At 42.4% G+C, this 22,608-nt stretch overlaps 1 protein-coding gene across 4 annotated transcripts in view; it reads right to left on the bottom strand.

The window, feature by feature from the left end:
• Positions 1–4,528: 4,528 nt before the first annotated feature.
• LOC132398425 (PDZ domain-containing RING finger protein 4-like) overlaps positions 4,529–22,608 on the bottom strand; it is a 470,759-nt gene continuing 452,679 nt past the window's right edge. For 2 of the 4 annotated variants that reach the window (XM_059977839.1, XM_059977841.1), the window contains 2 exons: positions 17,906–18,022; positions 4,529–6,679 (listed from right to left, as the gene is read on the bottom strand). In XM_059977839.1, the coding sequence (XP_059833822.1) occupies positions 5,150–6,679; positions 17,906–18,022 (1,647 nt within the window). In that variant the 3' untranslated portion in view covers positions 4,529–5,149. The remainder of the gene's footprint in view (positions 6,680–17,905; positions 18,023–22,608) is intronic. The other 2 variants (XM_059977840.1, XM_059977843.1) reach the window with 1 other exon arrangement.

The following is a 22,608-nucleotide window of genomic DNA, read 5'->3' as shown; positions in this document are numbered from 1 at the left end:
TTGTGAGTAGTTTTGGACCCCGTATTTAAGAGAGGATGTGCCAACGTTGGAGAGGGTTTAGAGGAGGTCCATGAGAATGATCTGGAGAGTAAGTGTTATCGTATGAAGTGCCTTCTGATGGCTCTGGATGTGAAGAGGATGTTTCCTATGGTGGGCAAGTCTCAGACCAGAGGGCTCAGCCTCAGAATAGAGGGCTGTCCATTTAGAACGGAGATGAGGAGTTATTTCTGTAGACAGAGTGTGGCAAATCTGTGGAATTTGCTGTGGTCAGGACATTGGGAGGATTTAAGGCAGAGGTTGATGGGTTCTTCATTAGTCAGGGTATGAAAGGTTATGGGGAGAAAGCAGGAGAATGGGATTGAGAGGGAAATGGATCAGCCATGATAAAATGGCAGCGCAGGTTCAGTAAGCCAAATGGCCTAATTCTGCTCCTCGGTCTTGTGGTCTTGAATCAGTAATTCGGAAAGCTGAGCATTTTCTAACTTGTCTGAAATTTACCAGCATTATTCTTCCTCTTTCCACTGCTGGATTCTTCTCCCCTCACAACATTTGCTCCCCCCCACCCCCCAGCCTATGCTGGTAAGACTCACTGCAGCAGTAAATCATTTTGAAGGTAAGGAGTTAACAGGCAATTTGTGTGTGTTGCCCATTAACAGCAGAATCACTGGTCTGATTTCCTTCTGCTCAAATCCCAATAATGGATTTGACTAGTTCTGACAAAAGTATTAAATATTAGAGGATGGAGTGAACTAAAATGCAGTTTGCTGGGTCCTGGCTGGTGAACTGAATCTTGTTCTCTGATGGTTTATGGTGAACACTGATTGCATTCTGAAATATAATATATTGTATTCTCAAACCTACAAAACACTTCTCATCAATCTCTTTACTTCTCCCATCTGATACATAAATTTTGTGAGGTGTTCTGAGCATTCTGCTATCTGCCAGAACCTCTCCCTCTCTCTCTCTTTTTCTCATTAGTTCATTTCCCCATGGAGGGAACTCAAGTCCCCATCCTCCTTTATTTACACCAACACATTTCATCAGAAGGTTTCCCTGGCAAATGTGCTGAATATCTAAAAAAAAACTGCTTTAGGTCTATTTCTTGACCCCAGTAAGAACATAGTACGTATTTAAATAGCGAACTGTTTGAATTCAACAGAGCAGTAAATGAAAATTTAAAAATAAAACTGCAGATGCTAGAAGTCTTAAATAAAGACAGAAAATGCTGGAAATTCTTAATGAAGGGTCCTGAAATAGAAACATCAACTGCTTTTCTTTCTTCAGATGCTGCCCAATCTTCTGAGTGTTTTCTGTGCTTTTTCACAGTTAAATATTTTACATAACCAATATGAAATCTAGTGAACCAGCTTAGTCACAAACAAGAGGTATGAGAACACACTGTAAGTTTACCGCCATTAAAGAGTAGGGAAAACTCCAATAAATTTTTAATATTTAAATTGGGAGAAAAAAGTGGAGAGCAGCACACACACATAGCTGGAGGAATTCATCAGGTCAAGGAGCATCTATAGAAGGAAAGGACCAATTGACGTTTTGACCAAGATGTCCTTTGATGTGTGTTCTAAAGATTTTCAGCATCTGCAGAATCTATTGTCTAATGTAGAATATAGGTGAATAGATAAGGCGGAGGTCACCTGATTCTACAAGTTTGTAGTTGAACTGTAGCAGTTCTGGGCTCATGACTAGGAGGGTGATAACTAAAATTTAAGCGAGGCTATCTACCTTTCTTTGGCAATAACTTCAATGGCTGAAGCTTGTCTTGCTTTACAAAAGATGCTCAGCAGCTTTGCAGCATTCTGTTTAAAAAGGGGGAAGGCAGTAAGAAGACCAGACAAACAATAATAAACAAGATTAACATAATTTTGAAAATCAATATCAGTGAACTTGAGAGCTCAGAAATCCAACGTAGGTTTCATTGCAATGATTATCATTGCCAAAGCTTTCACTTTTAGATGAGTTGGGCAATGTCACTTTCCTATATGCAATGTATATTTTAATTACCTAGTATGTGTTATATGGCATTCTGGTAATCTTTTTATTTTCCAGTGCAGTACATGAAAATTGATCAGTATTTTAACAATTATATCCTGTACAGTGAAAAAGTGAAGTTAAGCTTGAGTTACTGGTATGATGTAATTGAACTCAAAGGTTGCCTGACATTGACATTAAGAATCCTGTTGACTTTGCCCTGTCTTTGTCTCACTCCCTTTTACAGAATGCTGTTGACAAATCCAAGCACCCTTTGAAAAATGCCATTTATTGAGGTTTCTATGGAAACAGACTGAAGGCCTGATTTATTATCCCTCTCAACCCCATTCTCTTGCCTTCTCCTCGTAACCTTTAACACCTTTACTAAACAAGAACCTATCAACCTCCACTTTAAATACTCTCAATGACTTGGCCTCCACAGCCATCTGTGGCAATGAATTCCACAGATTCACCACCCTCTTGCTAGTGAAAGGGACGTCCTTGTATTCTGAGGTAGTGGCCCCTGGTCCTAGGCTTCCCCGCTATTGGAAACATCCTCTCCACATCCACTCTTTTGAGGTCTTTCAATATTTGATAGGTTTCAATGCGATTCCCCTGGTAACACAACCAGAACCATCAATGTAGTGGTGTGGTTGGGGAGTGGAGGAAGTCTAAGGGCTTTTAGTATGCTTTCCTTGAAAACTTGTCTATGCACCAGGTCCAATGGCTTCAATTTACATAGCTCTCACCTCATACAAAAATCTGCTACCTGTGCACTATTCCCATAGCAAGTCTTCACTGATCTACCTGTCTGCAGTTCATACTAACAGTGATCCTCAGTGAGAAGTTATTTCCAATCCCCAATGCCTGTGGTTTATAGATGAAGAAGTCAAGGATCCGGTTGCAGAAGAATATATAGAGGCCCAGGTTTTCAGACTTCTTGATAAATAATGAGGGGATGATGGAATCGAATCCTGAACTTATAATTAGAGCAGCTGCCTGACATAGGTGTTGCTGTTGTCCAGGTGGTCCAAGGCCAAGTGGAAAGCCAGTAAGATGACATCTGCTCCAGACCCGTTGCAAGCGAGGCCAGGTCTGTGCTCAGGCAGGAGTTAATTCTAGCCATGACCAACTTCTCCGAGCACATCCTCACAGTGAATGTGAGTGCTACCAGGTGAGAGTTAAGGTAGTTCACACTGCTCTTACTGGACACTGCTATGATCGATGCCCTTCTGAAGCAGGTGGGAACCTCTGACTACAGCAGTCACAGGGTTCTGAACACCCCTGCCCGTTGGTTAGCACAGGTTTTCAATGCCCTGTCTGGTCCATCATCTGATACCTTATGAGGAAACAAGAAGAAATGTCTTTACTCAAAAGGTTGCTGAATATTTTGGATTATCTGAAGAGTTCTGGAGGCTGAGCCATTAATTGATTGCATTCAGAACTATGTATGATGGATAGATTTCTGGAAATTCGTGGAATTAAATGATTTGAGGTAAGACATGAAAATATTTAAGTCTTAGATCAATCATGCTCTTGTTGAATGGTGGTTGAGGGTCAAACTGCCTATGTCTGCTTCTGTTTCTAGAATTCATATTTTTTAAAATTTATGATGGGCGTAGCTTTAGATTAAACAATGGAAGGTTGACTGCATGAGGCTGCTATTAAGTGCTCTTTTGCCTACATCTGTCAATGACTGACAGTGGATTCTACTGATGAACTTCTTGATGGGCCTGTAGTAACTAACAGTAAGCTGGTAGGTCCTCCCACAATGATCACTGACATTTAGAACAGAATAGAATTTTATTGCCATTGCTTAAGACAATGAAGTTGTGGTGCTACTCCAGATATTTACTCAAACTGGTGTCTGGGGCTAATGACTGGTTTCCTTAACTCTGATGATTGAGAAGGGACAGTAATTTTACCTGTCTGTGCCCCCGTTACATCAAAACTTATTATAATAAATCTGCTCTTCAGCTCTGTCCATTTTATGTTTAATTCAGTTTGATGTTCAAATAGTTTAAGTATCAGGAAGCAAGGATTTTATATGTAAGACTTTAACCAAGGCATCAAGAGAATTGTGTCTATGGTAAAGTGGACCATCCTTTAGGAGGGCTGGTGAGGAGCTTTTCCATCACTGGATGTTCCATCAAGGGTGAAATGCTCATGCCAACCCTAAATCCCATATAACACCCTAAACATTTGCCTTATTAACTTGCTGTTGTTTGTACCTAGCCCAGTCACAGCAATGGAATGGCTGGCTTCAACCACGAGATGCATCTTCTCATGCTGGTCTCATTCCAATGCCAAGGAAGAGAGAGATATAGACGAGGATGTGATGGGTAATTCAAAGTTCTGTTTTCAGAGATTAGTAACCAGAAGATTTATGTGCAGAGAACTTATTAGAAATACTATTGATTATAGTGTGTGATTCTTAAAATAATTGTTCTCCTGTGTCTACTTGAACCTGGCAACAAGAAAGTATTTGTAATAAGTGCAGAAAAAGATTTTACAATAACATATTTACTCTGTAAAATCTGCATTTCTTCAAATATAAGCAATAATTTATTTTATCTTCACAATAACCACATAATTTACCTGACTACAGCATCATATCCACTAGGGTACGAATCACTCAACCACCTACACTTTACTTGGACGATACACTTTTAATTTACAGACTAATCGTACAATACATGGCTGGGAAAGTTAAAAACTTGGATGTTAATTTTATGTTCCGTGTCGCAGCAGAGAAGTAATGTCATGTAAGAGCTAACAGCTCAAGTATGCAAAGCTATTGGGATTGGCGTCATATAGTTTTAATAATGTAACTGTAATACAAAAGAAACTTGTGTAATGATTAACAGATATAATAAAATCAGATTTTTAAGTTACATTAGGCATTGTATAATATGAAATATGGCTCTTCTTTATTTTACAAATAGTGAGATTGAATGATGATCATGGTATGGATGGTGGGAATTTGCGATCTACAAACAAAGTTACCACATTAATAAATTTTGTAAAAGTGATCAGCAAACTGCTTGTAAAAACCACGATCAGATTAGAAGCAGTCCCTTGGTAGAAAAAGTGACATGCCACATTTAACGAGGCAATTGTATGCTACCTCAAATGGATAGCGTCCTTATAAAAAGTGTCCTGCTTACACAGTAGTAACTGAGAGGAAAGAATTGTAGATTCTTGTGCCGTCTGGTGACTTGGCACCATGTGTCATGAGTTCCTGGATTGTCATCCAGTTGTCAAAGATTTTCTTGTTCCGCTTCCTCATCATTTTCCTGTGGCTCAGTTCGATTATGTTGACCTCTTTCTTCCCCTCCCCGCCGCTCTGCGGGTTTTCCCGGAGACACTCCAAGCGGCTGCGCATCATGAACTCCCTGCGCCGCCGTTGCTCCTTGGCGCGCACCACGTGCTGCTTTCGCTCTTCCTTGCTCCAGTAGCGGCCGGTCTTCATCTCACTCATGGCGTCGTCATCGGTGGTCATGCCGCACCGCTCCTCCTTGATCTTTAAGGCCCGCTCCTTGAGCAGGCGGTCGCGCACAGGCCGCTTCGTGATGTACCGCGTGCCGTCGCTGCGGATCTTCACCTTCCACTCCATCTTGGAGTCAGCCGCCGCTTTCTGAGAGTCCTTGCACATGCTGACCAGGCTGAGCTGGCTGTTGGCGTACTCCACCGCCGATTTCTGCTGGATGAGGTGCATGTAGCTCTGGTAGTGCCTGGCATGGGCGGGAATGTTGACGTGCCTGTGCGGCGAGCTGTGGTAGGGCGACAGGTAGGGAATGCGCTGCTCGCTGCCTCCTTTCTCCCGCTCCCCCGACTTGCTGCCCTCTGTCTCTTCCCCGGGCACAGCTGTCTCCGGGGTCTCTGAGGAGCTGCTGACAGCGGGGCTGGCCTCCCGGCTGCTCTGCCTTGGCGCAGCCGGAGCCGTGTCCGTCGCACTCCTCAGGTTCTTCTTGTTGGTGATGCTGACTATCCGCTGCAGGGAGCCGTCCGGAGACCGGTCCACCGTCAGCGGGGTGCTGCGGCAGCTCTCCGCCGTGTTGTAAGCGCTTGAGCTGTCCTTGTCCGACTTCTCGGGGTGTTCCATGATGTCTGCCAGCTTCCCTCTCTGCGTGTCAATGCTGGTGTTGTAGTTCCGGAAGCCGCTGCCGTGGATCGACCACACGTCTCCGTACTCCTCCCTCACCTTCTGCAGCTGGTGTGCCTGCATGATGTTCTGGCACTCCAGCTCAATGTTCCTCAGTTCCTCATTCAGTATCTCCAGCTCCCGGTCCATCACCTCCTGCTGTCTCCTGCCACATTCCAGCGTGCTCGTGGAGTAGTAGAGGTCGAACTGACTCCGGTTGTTCATCTTGCACTTCAGCTCCAGGAGCTCCTTGAACCTCTCACACTCCTCATCCTGAGTGCCGACAAAATCGGAGTCGTTGTACTCGCCAGACACGAAGCTTTCATTGCACTGAAGCTCGCTGCTGCCCAACGTGTCCTGGCTGTAGCCCAGCTCCCGCTGGCTGTGGAGCAAGGCGCTGCTCTGCTCCTCCCCCAGGATCTCCTGCTCTGAGCTCTCGTCGTTCCTCATGCTGTCGTCTGTGCGGCCCAGCCCACTGTCCTTCTCGTGGTTGTTGGAAGAGGTGGTTGCCGTGTCCGTTGTTCCGCCATCTTCTTCGTGCTTTTTCTGCTTTGGTAAAACAAAAACAAAAAAGTCAGATTCTGTAAGGTGGAGCAAACAACCAGCTGGAACAACATGACACACAAATATGAAAAGTATTAGGCTTTGGCTCAAGAGTGGAGGCTCTACTAAGTTTCTGATGTTCTATCTTTCTTTGTCTAACAGTACATAGCTGGTGTGGCGAGTATGTACTTCAGCACCGAGTCTCAGAAGGGTAGGGGGAGAAGAGGAATGCAGTAGTGATCGAGGGAGGAGCTGACAGCAGATTCTGTGGACAGGAAAGAGCCACACAAACGGTATGTTGCTTTAGCATCAGGGACATCTTGGATTGGGTCCACAGCATTTTAAAGGAGGGGGCTGAACATCCGGAAACCATTGGTACCAATGACATATATAGGAAAAGGAAGGAGGTCCTGAAGAGTGAATATAAGGAGTTACATAGAAAGCTGAAAAGCAGGATCACAAGGGTAGTAATTTCTGGATTACAGCCTGTGCTCTGCACCAATGAGGACAACAATAGGATGATTTGTTAGATTAGTGGGTGGCTGAGGAATTGGTGCAGGGGACAGGGTTTCAAGATTTCTGGATCAGTGGGATCTATTCTGGGGAAGGTATGACCTGTACAACAAGGACACATTACACCCGAATTTGATGGACACTATCATCCCTGAGGGCAGGTTTGCTACAACTGCTAAGGAGGGTTTAAACTAATTTGGCAGGGGGTGGGAACCAAAGTGATAGTGCAGTGTATGTGCTAATTGCTATACAAGTAGATGCAGATTTGTAGTAAGACTGAGAGTAGTTAACAGGGCAAAATTGCAGTCAGTGGGAGGCATTGAAGTGTGTCTTTAAACTAATTAGTAGGTCAACAGTTTGGAAAAATGAAGATAACTTGAAAGAGAGGAAGAGTGCAGGAGAGATTATGAAAATCTCCAGAATAAAGAGAAAGTAGTATAGAAAGGGTTAAGAATTTAACTTCTGGTACATGGCAGCAATATTGAAAGGGGCAATGAATACATAAGATTGTAGGAAGTAGGAACAGAATTAGGCCATTCAGCCCATCAAGTCTGCTCCAGAATGCCATAATGGTTGATTTATTTTGCCTCTCAATTCCATTCTCCTGCCTTCTCCCTACAGGAGATACCTTTGATACTCTGATAAATCAAGAACCTATCAAACTCGCCTTAAATATACCGAGTAACTTAGTCTGCACAGCCGTCTGTGGTAAAGAATTCCACATCCTCTGGCTAAAGTGAAACTTCCTTATCCCTGTACTAAATGGATATCCCTCAATTCTGAGGCGATGCCCTCTGTTCCTAGACACCCCCACTACAGGAAGCATCCTCTCCCCATTCACTCCATCCAGACCCTTCAATATTTGATAGGCTTCAATGAGGTACCCCCTCATTCTTCGACAGTAAACCCCAACGAGTACAGACCTAATGCCATCAAACACTCCTCAGAGCCTCATCTGGACCCTCGCCGATGCTCAGATAATTGTTCACAATACTCCAAATATGGTCGGATCAATGCCTTAAAAAGCCTTGCTTTTGTATACTAGTCCTTTCGAAATGAATGCTAACATTGCATTGGCCTTCCTAACCACCTACTCAACCTGCAATTTAACCTTTAGGGAGTCCTGCTCGAGGATTCCAAAGTCCCACTGCACCTCTGATTTTTGAATTTTGCCCCCATTTACAAAATAGGCCTTCATTCTTTCTACCATGCACGTCCCTACATTATATTCCATCCGCCACCTCTTTGCCCATTCCCCCAAACCTGTTTACCACCTTCTGCAGACACCCTGTTTCCTCAATACTACCTGCCCTTCCACCTGGCTTTCTAACATCTGCAAACTTGGCCAGAAAGCTATCAATTCCTTCACCCAAATCATTGATATACAACATGAAAAGAAGTGGCCCAACACCAACACCTGTGGAACACCACCAGTCACGAGCAGCCTACCAGAAAAGGCCCCCTATATTTCCACCCTTTGCCTCCGGCTAGTCAGTCAATCTTCCATCCATTTTAATATTTTCTCATAATCGCATGGGCTCTTATTTTGCAAAGGCTTTCTGAAAATCCAAATAAACAACATCCACTGACTCTCCTTTGTCTATCCTGCCTGTTATTTCCTCAAAGAACTCCAAAAGATTTGTCAGGCAAGATTTTCCCTTTTGAAAAACAGGCTATCTTAGGCCTATTTCATTACGTGCCTCCACCTACCCCAGAACCTTATGATTAATAATAGACTCCAACATCTTTCCAACCACTGAAGTCAGGCTAATTGGCCTATCATTTTCCGTCTTATGCCTCTCTCACTTCTTAAAGAGTGGAGTGACATTTGCAATTTTCTAGTCATGAGGAACCATTCCAGAATCCAGTGTTTCTTGAAAGATCATTGCTAATTTCTCTACAATCTCTTCAGCTACCTCTTCCAAGACCTTGGGATGTAGTCTTTCTGGACCAGGTGACTTATTACCTTTAGATCTTTCAGCTTCCCAAGCATCTTTTCCTTAGTAATAGCAACTGCACTCACTTCCACCCCAACACTCACAATTCTGGCATTCTGCTGGTGTCTTCCACAGTGAAAGCTGACTCAAAACACTTGTTCCTCCACCATTTCTTTGCCCCCAATACTATCTCTCCAGTGTCATTTTCCTATGGTCCAATATTCACACTTTTCTCTCTTTTATTCCTCATATATCTGAAAAAAACTCTTTCGTATCCTCTTTTCTTTTATTGGTTAGCCTACCTTCATATTTCATCCCCCCCCCCCCCCCGCACCTTTGTGGTTTCTTTAGTTCCCTTCTGTTGGTTTTAAAAGCTTCCCAATCCTCAACCTTCCCACCAATTTTTACTATATTATATGCCCTCTTTCACTTTTATGCTGTCTATAGCCTTTCCTGTCAGCCACAATTGCTTCATCCTCTAGAATAAATCTTTATTTTTGATATGTCTCTTTCGTACACCTTCCAAATTTCCCCCAAAATACCTGCAATTGCTGCTCTGCCATCATCCCTGTGAGTGTCCCCTTCCAATCAGCTTTGGCCAGCACCTTTCTTATGCTTCTGTGATTCCCTTTACTCCACTGTAATACTGATGCATCCGATTTTAGCTTTTCCTTCTCAATCTGAAGGGTGAATTCTATCATATTATGATCACGGCCTTCAAAGGCTCACTTTATCTTTTGCTTTCTCATCAAATCTGGGTCATTAGATAATACCCTATCCAGAAATCTCATTCTCCTAGTGGGCAGAACCACAAGCTGCTATAAAAAGTCATTTTGTAGGCATTCTACAATTACCTCACTTGGGATCCAGCACCAACCAGATTTTCCCAATCTATCAGCATATTGAAATTCCCCATGATTATTGCAACATTGCCCTTTTTACGTGCCTTTTCTATCTCCCATTGTAATTTGTAGCCCACATCCTGGCTACTGTTTGGAGGTCTGTATATTCAAGAAAGTTTGTGAACCCTGTAGAATTTTTCTCTATTCCTGCATAAATATGACCTAAAATGTAATCAGATCTTCATATAAACCCTAAAACTAGATAAAGAGAACAAAATTAAATAAATAACATAGAAAACATTATACTTGTTCATTTATTCATTGAGAAAAATTATCCAATATTAAATGTATTTGTTGGAAAAAGTATGTGAACTCCTGGTGTAATGCCTTTTACAAAAGCTATTTGGAGTCAATGAGATGATATTGGAGGTGTGGGTTGTAGAGGTGACCTGTCCTATAAAAAAGACATACAGAGTCAGGTTCCTGACAGAGCCTGTTTTTGTCAAGAAAGTTCTGTTCATGTGCACCCTTCCTCAATCAAAACAACTTTCAGGGGAGAGTAGAAGAAGAATTGTAGAGATGAATCAAGCTGAAAAAGGCTACAAAGGCATTTCTAAAGACCTGAGTGTTCATCAGTCTACAATAAGAGAAATAGTCTACAACTGGAGGAAACTCAGTGCTGTTGCTACTCTCCCTAGAGTGGGCATCCTGCAAAGATCACACCAACAGCACAATGTGCAATGCTGAAGGAGGTGAAAAAGAACATAAAGGTAACCATAAAAGAGCTACAGAAATCTCTAGAACTTGCTGAAGTCTCTGTTCATCTGTCCACTATAAGAAAATCACTGGACAAGAATGGTGTACATGGAGCCACTGCTCTCCCAAAAAAAAAGCATTGCTGCACATCTCAAGTTTGCAAAAGACCACCAGGATGTTCTACAATGCTTCTGGGACAACGTTCTGTGGACAGATGAGACAAAAGTTAAACTTTTTGTCAGAAATGCACATTGCCATTTTTGTAGGAAAAAAGGCACTCCACCCCATAACCAAAACCTCATCCCAACTGTGAAACATGGTGGAAGGAGCATCATGGTTTGGGACTGCTTTGATGTCTCATGGTCTGGACAGCCTGCAATTGTTGAAGGAACAATAAATTCAAAATTGTATCAAGACATTTTACAGGATACTGTCAGGGTAGGAGTCTGTCACCTGAAGCTTAATAGATGTTGGAAGATGCAACAAGACAGTGATCCAAAACATGAGTAAATCAGCAGAGGAATGGTCAAGTCAGAGTCTAGATCTGAACTCAAGTGGGATGCTGTGGCAAGATCCCGAGCATTGTGCAAGGTATCCCGGAAATATCAATGATCTGAAACAGCTTTGCACGGAGGAATGTTCTAAATTCCTCCCTGCCGTTGTGCAAGTCTGGTCAGCAGCTACACGAAGCACTTGGTGAAGATGATTAAGATTCAGATTATTGTCACTTAGAAACCACAAATGCAATGCAGTTTAAAAAATGAGACAACGTTCCTCCAGAGATTCTACCAATTATCCGAAAGAGTAAATAAACAACAGAATGGTTTAGAAAGAAGAAAATTAGTGTTTTGGAAAGGCTGAGTCAAAGTCCTTTAGAAATATTGTGGAAAGACTTGAAGAAAGCAGTTCATGCAAGGATGCTTACCAACAGCACAGAGCTGAAGCAGTTTTGTAAGGAGGAATGGTCTAATATTCCTCCAAGCTAATGTGCAGGACTGATCAACAGTTACCAGTAATGCTTGGTTGAAGTTATTGCTAAGGGTGGGGGGGGGGGGGGGGGGGAGGGGTTCACACCAGTTACTGAAAACCAAGGTTCACATACTTTTTCTGACAAGTACACGTAATATTGGATCATTTTTCTCAATAAATAAATGACCAAGTATAACGTTTTTGTGTTATTTATTTCATTGGGTTCTCTTTATCCAGTTTTAGGATTTACATGAAGATCTGATCACATTTTAGGTTATATTTGTGCAGAAACAGAGAACATTCTACAGGGTTCACAACCTTCTAGCACTACTGTAACTCCCATCAGGGTCTTTTTAACCTCGCAGTTTCTTAACGCTACCCACAAAGATTCGACATTTTCCAATCTTATCGTATGTCACCTCCTTCTAAGGATTTTATTTTTTTTACCAATAGAGCTATTCCACCATTGTGCCTACCTGCCTGTCCTTTCAATACAATGTGTACCCTTGAAAGTTAAGCTACCAACTATGATCTTTCTGCCACAACTTGGAGATGTCCATAACATTATACCTGTAAATCTCTAAATGTACAAAATCATCAACCTTATTCTGTATACTGTATCCATTCAAATATAACACTTCCAGTCCTGTTTCCAACTGACTGCCTATTTTGCCCCACCAACTGCCTATCCTGCCTCATGGTCTCAGTAGACACTGCATCAACTGGTGTAGCAACTGCTCCACCCTCTGCCCCATCCCCCTGACAAATTAGTTTAAACTCTCCCCAACAGCTCCAGCAAACCTGTCCGCAAAGATATTGGTTTCTCCTCGAGTTCAAGTGCATGTCCTTTTGTACATTTAAAAAGGGCAAGGAATCTGCAGAAGTTTTTGATTCAGAACAAGAAGGCAGCGGGAGAGCACCTAAGGATTTCCAGCGGGAAGACATTTTGAGTTCTCGGGGGAAGAGAGAGGCCAGACTGCACAGGTGTGTGACGTCTGCCTGTTGAGCGCGAACAATTTAAAAAGAAGGCAGCCATATCCAGTGGACAGCGGAGTGAGAGGCAGCAGAGTGAAAGGGCTTTGGCTCAACGGGCTTCGGTGGTAACGGGACAAGGTGAGGCAGTTGTTGATTGCAAAAGGAGGTAGTATGTGTGTGAGGCCGGTTTTCTGTGGTTGGTGTCGGATGTGGGAGGTCCTGGAGACTCCCGGCATCCCAGACGGCCACAACTGCACCCGGTGCATCGAGACGCAACTCCTAAGGGACCGTGTTAGAGAGCTGGAGATGCAGCTCGTTGACTTTTGTCTGGTCAGGGAGAGTGAGGAGGTGATAGAGAGGAGTTACAGGCAGGTGGTCACTTCGGGGTCATGGGGGACAGAGAAATGGGTCACAGTCAGGGGAGGGAAGGGAAAGAGTCAGGTACTAGAGAGTACCCCTGTGGCTGTACCCCTTGACAATAAGTACTCCTGTTTGAATACTGTTGGGGGGGGACAGCCTACCTGGGGGAAGACACAGTGGCCGTGCCTCTGGCACAGAGTCTGGCACTGTGACTCAGAAGGGTAGGGAAAGGAAGAGGAAGGCAGCAGTGATAGGAGACTCTAAAGTCAGGGGTTCAGACAGGTGATTCTGTGGACGCAGGAAAGAAACTCGGTTGGTAGCTTGCCTCCTAGGTGCCAGGGTCTGGGATGTTTCTGATCGCGTCCAAGATATCCTGCGGTGGGAGGGAGAACAGCCAGAGGTCATGGTACATATTGGTACCAATGACATAGGTAGGAAAAGGGAAGAGGTCCTGAAAGAAGACTACAGGGAGTTAGGAAGCAAGTTGAAAAGCAGGACCTCAAAGGTAGTAATCTCGGGACTACTGCCTGTGCCACATGACAGTGAGAATAGGCATAGAATGAGGAGGAAGATAAATGTGTGGCTGAGGGATTGGAGCAGGGGACAGGGATTCAGATTTCTGGATCATTGGGACCTCTTTTGGGGCGGGTGTGACCTGTACAGAAAGGACCGGTTGCACTTGAATCCCAGGGGGACCAATATCCTGGCAGATATGATAGAGCTTGATAGAGCTGTTGGGAAGGGTTTAAACTAATTTGGCAAGGGGGTGGGAATCAGAATGTGAGTGCAGGGATTAAGGTAGGACAAAGTCCTGATGCTAAGAGTTTGGAGTTGATGAGGAAGAACAGGCAGGGGACGAAACATAATTGTAGCCAGTTAAAGGGGCTGAAATGTGTCTATTTCAATGCTAGGGGTATTAGGAACAAGGAGGATGAACTTAGAGCTTGGATTAGTACGTGGAACTACGATGTTGTGGCCGTTACTGAAACTTGGTTGGAGGAAGGGCAGGATTGGATGATGCAGGTCCCTGGGTTCAGGTGTTTCAGAAGGAATAGGATGGGAGGTAGAAAAGTGGTGGGGTGGGGGTGGAGTGGCATTGCTGGTCAGGGAGAGTATCATGGCTATAGAAAGGGAGGACGCTGCAGAGGGAGTGCCTACTGAGTCAGTCTGGGTGGAAGTCAGAAATAGGAAGGGATCAATCACTGTGCTGGGAGTAGCCTTTAGACCCCCAAATAGCCCTTGGGACACCGAGGAGCAGATAAGCAGGCAAACTTTAGAATGGTGCAGGAAATACAGGGTAGTAGTTATGGGTGATTTCAACTTCCCTCATATTGACTGGCACCTCCTGAGTGCAAGGGAGATAGATGGGGCTGAATTTGTCAGGTGTGTTCAAGAAGGATTCCTGACACAGTATGTGGACCGGCCTACGAGAGGAGAGACTATACTGGATCTAGTTCTGGGTAATGAACCTGGTCAGGTTCATGAACCGCTTGGCGGGGGAACATTTTGGTGAGAATGACCACAACTCCGTTAGCTTCAGCATAGCTATGGAAAGGGATAAAATCAGATGAAATGGTAAACTGGGGAAGGGCTAACTTTGAAGGGATGAGGGAGGAACTAGCAAGAGTAAATTGGAAACAGATGTTCAAAGGGGAAAGCACAGAAGTAACATGGGAGAAGTTTAGGGACCACTTGAGCTGGGTTCAGGATAGGTTTGTCCCTCTGAGGCAAGGAAAAAAATGGTAGAAAAAGGGAACTGTGGCTGACGAAACATGTGAGGCAACTTGTCAAGAGGAAAAAGTAAGCATATGTTAGATATAAGAAGCAGGAAGTAGGAGGGGCTTATGAGAAATATAGGGTAGCCAGGAAGGAGCTAAAGAACGGACTTAGGAGAGCTCAAAGGGGGCATGAGAAGGCCTTGGCACGTAGGATGAAGGAGAACCCCATGGCGTTCAACAGGAGGATGACAAGAACGAAGCTGGGACCGCTAAAGGATAAAGAGGGCAACATGTGCCTGGAGGCATAGGAGGTTGAGGAGGCCCTAAATGAATACTTTGCTTCAGTATTTGCAAGTGAAAAGGATCTTGATCAGGGTGAAATTGAAATAGAGTAGGCCTGTGTGCTGGACAATGTGTAGATTAAGGAAGAAGTAGTGTTGGATCTTCCTAAAAACATCAAGAATGATAAATCCCCAGGGCTGAATATGATACACCCCAGGTTGTTGTGGGAATTGAGAGAAGAGATCGCTGGAGCATTAGCTATGATCTTTGAATCCTCTATGGCTACAGGGGAAGTGCTGGAAGACTGGAGAATGGCAAATGTAGTTCCCTTGTTTAAAAAAGGTAATAGGGAGAAACCTGGGAACTATAGATCGGTGAGTCTTATGTCGGTGACCTGCAAACTGCTGGAAAGGATTCTTAAGGATAGGATCTATGAGCATTTGGAGAAGTACAGTCGACTCATGATAGTCAACATGGCTTTGTGAAGGGAAGGTCATGCCTCACGAACCTGATTGAGTTTTTTTGAAGAGGTAACAAAAGAAATTGATGAGAGTAGGGCAGTGGATGTGGTCTACATGGACTTTAGCAAGGCATTTGACAAGGTCCCTCATGAGAGACTCATCCAGAAAGTCATGAGGCATGGGCTAATTTGAACCTTGCCTGTTTGGATAAAAAATTGGCTTAAAGGAAGAAAGCAGAGGGTAGTTGTGGAAGGAAAGTATTCTGCCTGGAGGTCGGTGACTAGTGGTGTGCCATAGGAAACTGTCCTAGGAACCCTGCTACTTGTGATTTTTATAAATGACCTGGATGTAGAGGCGGAAGGATGGGTGAGTAAGTTTGCGGATGACATGAAAATTGGAGGAGTTGTGGATGGAGCTGCAGGTTCTCAAAGGTTACAAGAGGATATAGACAGGCTGCAGAGCTGGGCAGAAAAATGGCAGATGGAGTTCAATCCAGACAAGTGTGAGGTGATGCATTTTGAATGGACAACCAAGAAGACTGAGTACAGGATTAATGGTCAGTTACTTAAGAGTGTGGATGAACAAAGGGACCTTGGGGTTCAAATCCATACATCCCTCAAGGTCGCTGTGCATGTTGATAGAGTGGTTAAGAAGGCCTATGGGAAGCAAGGCTTCATTAACAGGGGGACTGTGTTCAAGAGTAGAGAGGTCACATTGCAACTCTACAAATCCCTGGTGAGACCGCACTTAGAGTATTGTGTTCAATTCTGGTCACCTCATTATAGGAAGGATGTTGAAGCTATGGAGAGGGTGCAGAGGAGATTTACCAGGATGTTGCCTGGTTTGGAGAAAAAGTCATATGAAGCAAGGTTAGCAGAGTTGGGACTTTTCTCTTTGGGGCGTAGAAGAATGAGAGGGGACTTGATAGAGGTCTACAAGATTATGAGAGGCATAGATAGGGTGGATAGTCAGTACCTGTTTTCCAGGGTACCAAACAGCAAACACCAGAGGGCATATGTATAAAATTAAGGGAGGGAAGTTTAGGGGAGACATCAGGGGTAAGTTTTTTTACACAGAGGGTTGTGAGTGCCTGGAATGACTTACAAGGGATGGTGGTGGAGGCTAAAACATTAGGGGTATTTAAGAGCCTCTTGGACAGGCACATGGATGAAAGAAAAATAGAGGGTTATGGGGTAGTGTGGTTTAGTAAACTCCAGACAGAATATACCCTCTATGAGCAAAACAATTCTGTATCCACACAGCCAAGTACCCTGGATCCCATGCCTCCCGACTTTCTGAATGAGCTTCTCATGGGGAGCCTTATCAGAAGCCTTACTAAAATCCATATTTACTACATCTACTACTCTGCCATCATCAACGTACTTTGTCACATCCCCAAAGAACTCAGTCAGACTGGTGAGGCATGGCCCCACAAAGCCAATGCTGACTGTTGCTAATCAGAGTCTGTTTCTCAAAGTATATAGATCTTGTCTCTCGGAGTCTTCTCCAATAATTTGCCCATCACTGAAGTAAGGCTCACTGATCCAGAATTTATGATGACATTGTGAGCTGCAATTTTAACCAAAGGGATAATAGAGATGACGGCATCAACCAAGGTAAAGAGTCATATCCTTAAAATCTTACATCTTTTTTTTCACTGCTCCTCACCTCTGACAATATTTCATGCTACAGTGGAGCTAATCTAGAGGTCAAATGGGAAATAGTTCAGTCGATACCATCTCCTCAAGATCCAAAGTCACCACAAGCTCATGGAGCCTGCAGTACACACACCTGGGAGCTGAGCCCCAAGTCATTTACCAAAGTACATAACAAAATAGGCCTTACACTCAACGTATTTTATGAGTAGTGCTCTACTAACCAGTCTCCACTAAAACAGCAGGGATTCTTCTCTTGAGTTTATGGTATTATTTGGAGAGAGGGAGAGAGAGAGAGAGACCTACACCATGCATAATCTGAGCTGTCGACTTATAGACTCTGCAAATGCTGAAATTAAAAGTGCTCCATCTCAAATTTTACTGAAAAGCAAAAATAGTAGGTCCTTCACAATAAAATTACCATTGTAAATGAACAAAAACATGGTAACAATGTGCCCTGTTGAGAATGATTCAGATGCTGCGTTATTATGGCTGTCAGAAGCATGTTGATCCTAAGGGTTGCAAGACTGTTAAAGTGTATGGTGTCTTGAGCAAAGTTGGAGTTGTTTTACTGTGATTAACTCAGTTGTTGGCACTTAAGTGAAAACAAGACAGGAACAACATTGTTACATCCCAACCTCTGGATGTTTCACAGTCCTTCACAACCAATTAACTATTTCCTAATATGCAAATCACAATGGTGATATAGGAAATGAGGTAGTCAATTGGCACAGGGGTAAGCTGCCACATGCACAATATCTTACCTGCTCAAGACCAGTGGCTGTAAACTGCATCGCTTGATTGTGTTGCTCTTCCAACATGTCCATGTGTAGCTCATCGAGAAAATCATTTCGATCGTCATCCAGCCAACCCTCATCCAACTGATAAAAGAGCAAGGAGTTAGGATGTAACAAGAAATCATAAACCGGAATACATGTAGTTATCTAGCTACCTGTACAGTTTAGAATATCGCTATCCACAGATTCTGGTGGATCTATCATATTTTGGACTATTTTACATAATTGCATGTTCATCCATCAGAGTGAGCTTAGTGTGACCAACTAAGTTGGTCATTTGCTATCTACTCAAGTTGATGGTGAATTCCAAATCAGAGAATGAGAAGTAAAAGGCAGTCATATTGTTATAAAGAAGTGAATCATGTGCTTTTATTCAGACTTACATTCAACATTAGTGGAGGATTTGTAAATGCAGCTGGAACAGAAAGGCATTGTAGGGAGTGGATTCCCAAAAGGTATATTTCATAGTAAGTATGTTGGTCCATAGTAAGTATGTTGGTCAAGAGCAAGAATGAAGTTAGTTGACATATGTGAAGCAGAATTTAAGTTATGCGAAACAGAGATGTTGCTTGGACTAGAGGAGAGTACAAGTGATGTGCTGGGACTGTTCTTGTTCTCAGAAGAAAGCTATTGTATAAATTTAGAGGAAAGGATAAGTTGGATAGTCATAAGAACTTTATTAAATGGCCCAAGATGGAGGGTTCAAATGAGATAAGTAGGCTGAATGACAATTACATAGAGTAAAGCAATTACTCATATGGAAGTGGCACAGCAAAGTTTTTTCCCCCAAAAGCAAAGAGATCCAAGTCAACTAGAAACCAGGCTCTGCAGCACAGATTTACCAAAAAAACACACACAGAAGCAGATATGCACAGCTCCTGGACACAGAAATTAAAATAAACACTATTTAAAGCAGGAAGGATCAGAAGGACTAAAACCCAACAAAATATATGAACGCACAAAGCATGAAGGACAAATAAAGCTGCAGGCAAAAATTCAGTTTGGAAGCTGTTACTGAAACATGGCTGTAGGGAAATAGGGACTGAGAAAGGAGTATCCTGGAAAATATACCAAGAATATAGAATCCAATAGAAGAATTAAAGTAGCATTAATGGTTGGTTAAATTACTTCTATAAACTATAATAAATCTACCTTTACTGTCAACATTAAAACAAAAATGAAGAGAATAGTGGAGGTTGTACATTAATCTCTTGATAGCAATTGTGAAGCGTGAAAATATATTATTGCAGATTAGATAAGCAAGTAGCAAAGGCAGATTAGTTTTAATAGGGCATTTAATGTTGTTATGGTTAGATATGTATTCAGGGTGGCTTATTGAAGTAATATGTCTTACGTCTAGTGATTTATATTTTCCACATTATTTATTTTTCATTATTATCCTATGAAATTGAAAGAAGTGATTTGGCCCTCAGCGACTCTCAGAGCAATCTACTTCCACTTTTCTCTCTCACATGCTCATTAATGCTCCCTGATTCTCCCAGCAGTCACCTACACTAGGGATAGTTTACAGTGGTCAACTAAACCACTGGTCAGCATGAGTTTGTGATGTGGGAGGAAACAGGAGAGCCCTGAGGGAATCCCACAGTGCCACAGGGAGAATGTGCAAACTCCACACAGTCTGCGCTGGAGATCAGAATCGAAGCCAGACAACTGCAGAGAGCCAGGTTTAGTTAAAAACGTTAATGGAGTATGAACATCCCACTAAACGTAAAAGTAGTATGATCAATATCAGCGTTGTACTTGAAAGTGAGAAACATATATCTTGGATATATGGTCGAGATCAGGAGTTCCCAAACCTGGGGTCCACAGACCCTGTGGTGAATGGTAAGTTTGGGAACCCCTGGTCTTGATGAAGACCGACGTCAGTGTGATGGGCAGAGACTCTAAAACTTTAGGTAGAATATGACAAAGGAAAATCTAATGGAGAATCAGCACATAATAAAGAATGTGATGCATGTCCATTAGCATCCTAAGAGGCTACAGTCTTGGTTGACTCATATGAGTGACCAATAATAAAGGGGATAACAGAAGTATCAAATAATGAAAAATCAATTAAATCTGAGAAAATGAGAGAGGAGTAAAGAAGAACAAAGGGGGACAAAACAGAAGCAGATTTATTATCAACTGCACGTGTCATGACATTTGTTAACTTAGCAGTGGCAGTTCAATGCAATACAAACTATAGAAGAGGAAAATAATAAATAAATACATTACAGTGTATGTATATTGAATAGATTAAAAATCGTGCAAAAACAGAACTAATATATATTTAAAAAGTGTGGTAGTATTCAAAGTAAGAGCTATAAGAAATATGGAACTAGAACTTGCAAGGGATATATACTTTATATGGGGAAAAAAGGGGTGGTTTAAACTGAGGATTAGGTTGTAAACAGTGGACAAATAGTGGAAGTAGGTAAATGGTGGGGACAAGTTATATAATTAATTTGCTTCCATATTTACCATTGTGGAAGAAGATAGATGTGCAGCTCAAGGAAACAAAAATCTGAATTGAGGCGGACACAAAAATATTAAAGTAGTCATGTTGCTAGTAATGAAAAAAGGCATAAAGAGCTTCCAGGGCAATTGGACACAAGGTTTCAGAAACACTGATCAGAACATTGCAAATACCTGATCTTTTCTCAAAAGCAGTGAAGGTTCAAAGAAACTCAAGGGACCATATGCATTATTATATGCCGGTGACATTTAGAAGCCAGGTTCAGGAGTAGCTATTTCCATTCAACTATTCAGTTTTGAGCTAAGCAGCAAAATCCTAATCACCACTACTGTTTAGCAACAGTACGACTATCCTGATCACTTTGTACTAAAATTGTGTATAATTTATGCTTAATTTATGCTTTTCATGTGATTGCTGCCTATGTGATGCTATGTGCCGATGATGCTGCTGCATCAGTTAAGTTCTTCATTGCACCTGTTCATACCTGTACCTGTGCATACCTGTACTTGTGAAAATGACAATAAACTCAACTTTGAGGTGCAGAAGATAATCAGAAAGGCTAATGAAACACTGGCCTTTGTTCAGTAACACAAGTATTTACAAGGTGCTTTATAAGAGTCCCAATCATTCTATCTGTAGTACATTACTTAGATCTGCTGTTTACACAGTCCAAAAATGGGTGCAAAATAATGCACCCTGTTCTTCTTGAGCCAACTTACAAGGAGTAATTCCACAAACCAGTATTCTAATTTTTTTGGAGCTTAGAGGATTTAGAGGCAATTTAACATTTGGTAGAAATCTTAAAACTATTTCAGCTGGTTCAGAGATCCAGGAGAAGAGGATATAATAGTTTTTCCAAGGGAAACGTAAAGAATTACTACACACAGAGCCTAGTCCAAGTTTGTGACTCCCTTTGGCCAGTAGAGTTACTGGCCCAATTAGTTACTTCAAATCCAAGAGTGACATTTCTTTGATTAACAAATTAGGTATTATGGGACTTGCAATTATGGTTTAGGAAGTCAGTTCACATGACCTCAAAAACTGGGAGAGCAGGCTCATGGGATTGAACTCCTGTCGCCTGTAGATTTGAGAAAACAGGATATTATCTCGGTGTTTCCAGACAGTGGGAAAGGATGGTTTGCTTGGCCAGCAGTGAGTAACAAGCTTCAATTTGCCAGGCGGCACAGATTTATTATGGCCATTTGCAGTAAATAAATAAAGTGTAAAACTTTATTAAACTGTCAAGGCACTGTGAACTTACTGGGATTTGAATATTCTTTGAATATATGAGACTGGGGAATAATGCCAGAATAAATGTCTATAGAATTGTGGATTTAATAAAAAGACACAGTGCAGATGCAACAATGAACTTGTGTACTGCATTGTAGAGACAAATTTTAGTTTTGAACAACCCTGTATTAAGACATTATTTGGAAAGCATGATGCCTGGATTAGGGAACTGTGATAAGAAGAATGACTCAAATTACTGGGACCATTTCTATAGGAACAGATTTTTTTTTACCCCAAGTTGAAACAGAATGATCAAGGAAAGCACATTTCTACTGGTTGGAGCATCAGCAACAAGGGCTCATCAATTTTAAAATGTCACAGAGGGTTTCAGAGATATTTCTATATGTCATGGTTGTCAGAGCATGCTATTGTTCGCTACTGGAATATGAGCGTTCATTCATTTAATAGAAAACTGGATAAATATTTGAAGCACAGAGCTGCAAGAAGTGTGTGGGGAAAATGGGTTTAACAGTCATTAGCTAGTTATCACTTGCCTACATTTAAACAGTTACAAGTTTATTTGGAAAATATACACAAAGGATGATCTAAAAAGTCTGAATATTTAACTACGTCCCTTTACCAGAACTCCTGCTTTTTCATTCACGTGATTTATTCGCGAAAGGTTTGAAAGGGCTGGAATTCCTGAGTCCAGTGGAAAGTGAACGGAATGCAAAGCAACTAGGTTTTAATCTCAGCAGATCCATTTTGCTTCTCACATTGTTCCAACTTACAGTCTCCAGTAAAATTCAACAGTGTCAAATGCTACGGAACCTAGAGGGTTCTGAAAGAGTTTGCTAAAGCTAAAACGCAATAACATGTTAGGACTTTGAAAAACTATCTTCAGCAGGGAATGAGAGGAGATTGATGGGATGGGGTAATGTGGAAGAAAGAGGAACATTGGGGG

The sequence above is a fragment of the Hypanus sabinus genome, chromosome 8 (assembly GCF_030144855.1).
Source record: "Hypanus sabinus isolate sHypSab1 chromosome 8, sHypSab1.hap1, whole genome shotgun sequence".
Lineage (NCBI taxonomy): Eukaryota > Metazoa > Chordata > Chondrichthyes > Myliobatiformes > Dasyatidae > Hypanus > Hypanus sabinus.
This window is presented reverse-complemented; position numbering and strand designations above follow the sequence as displayed.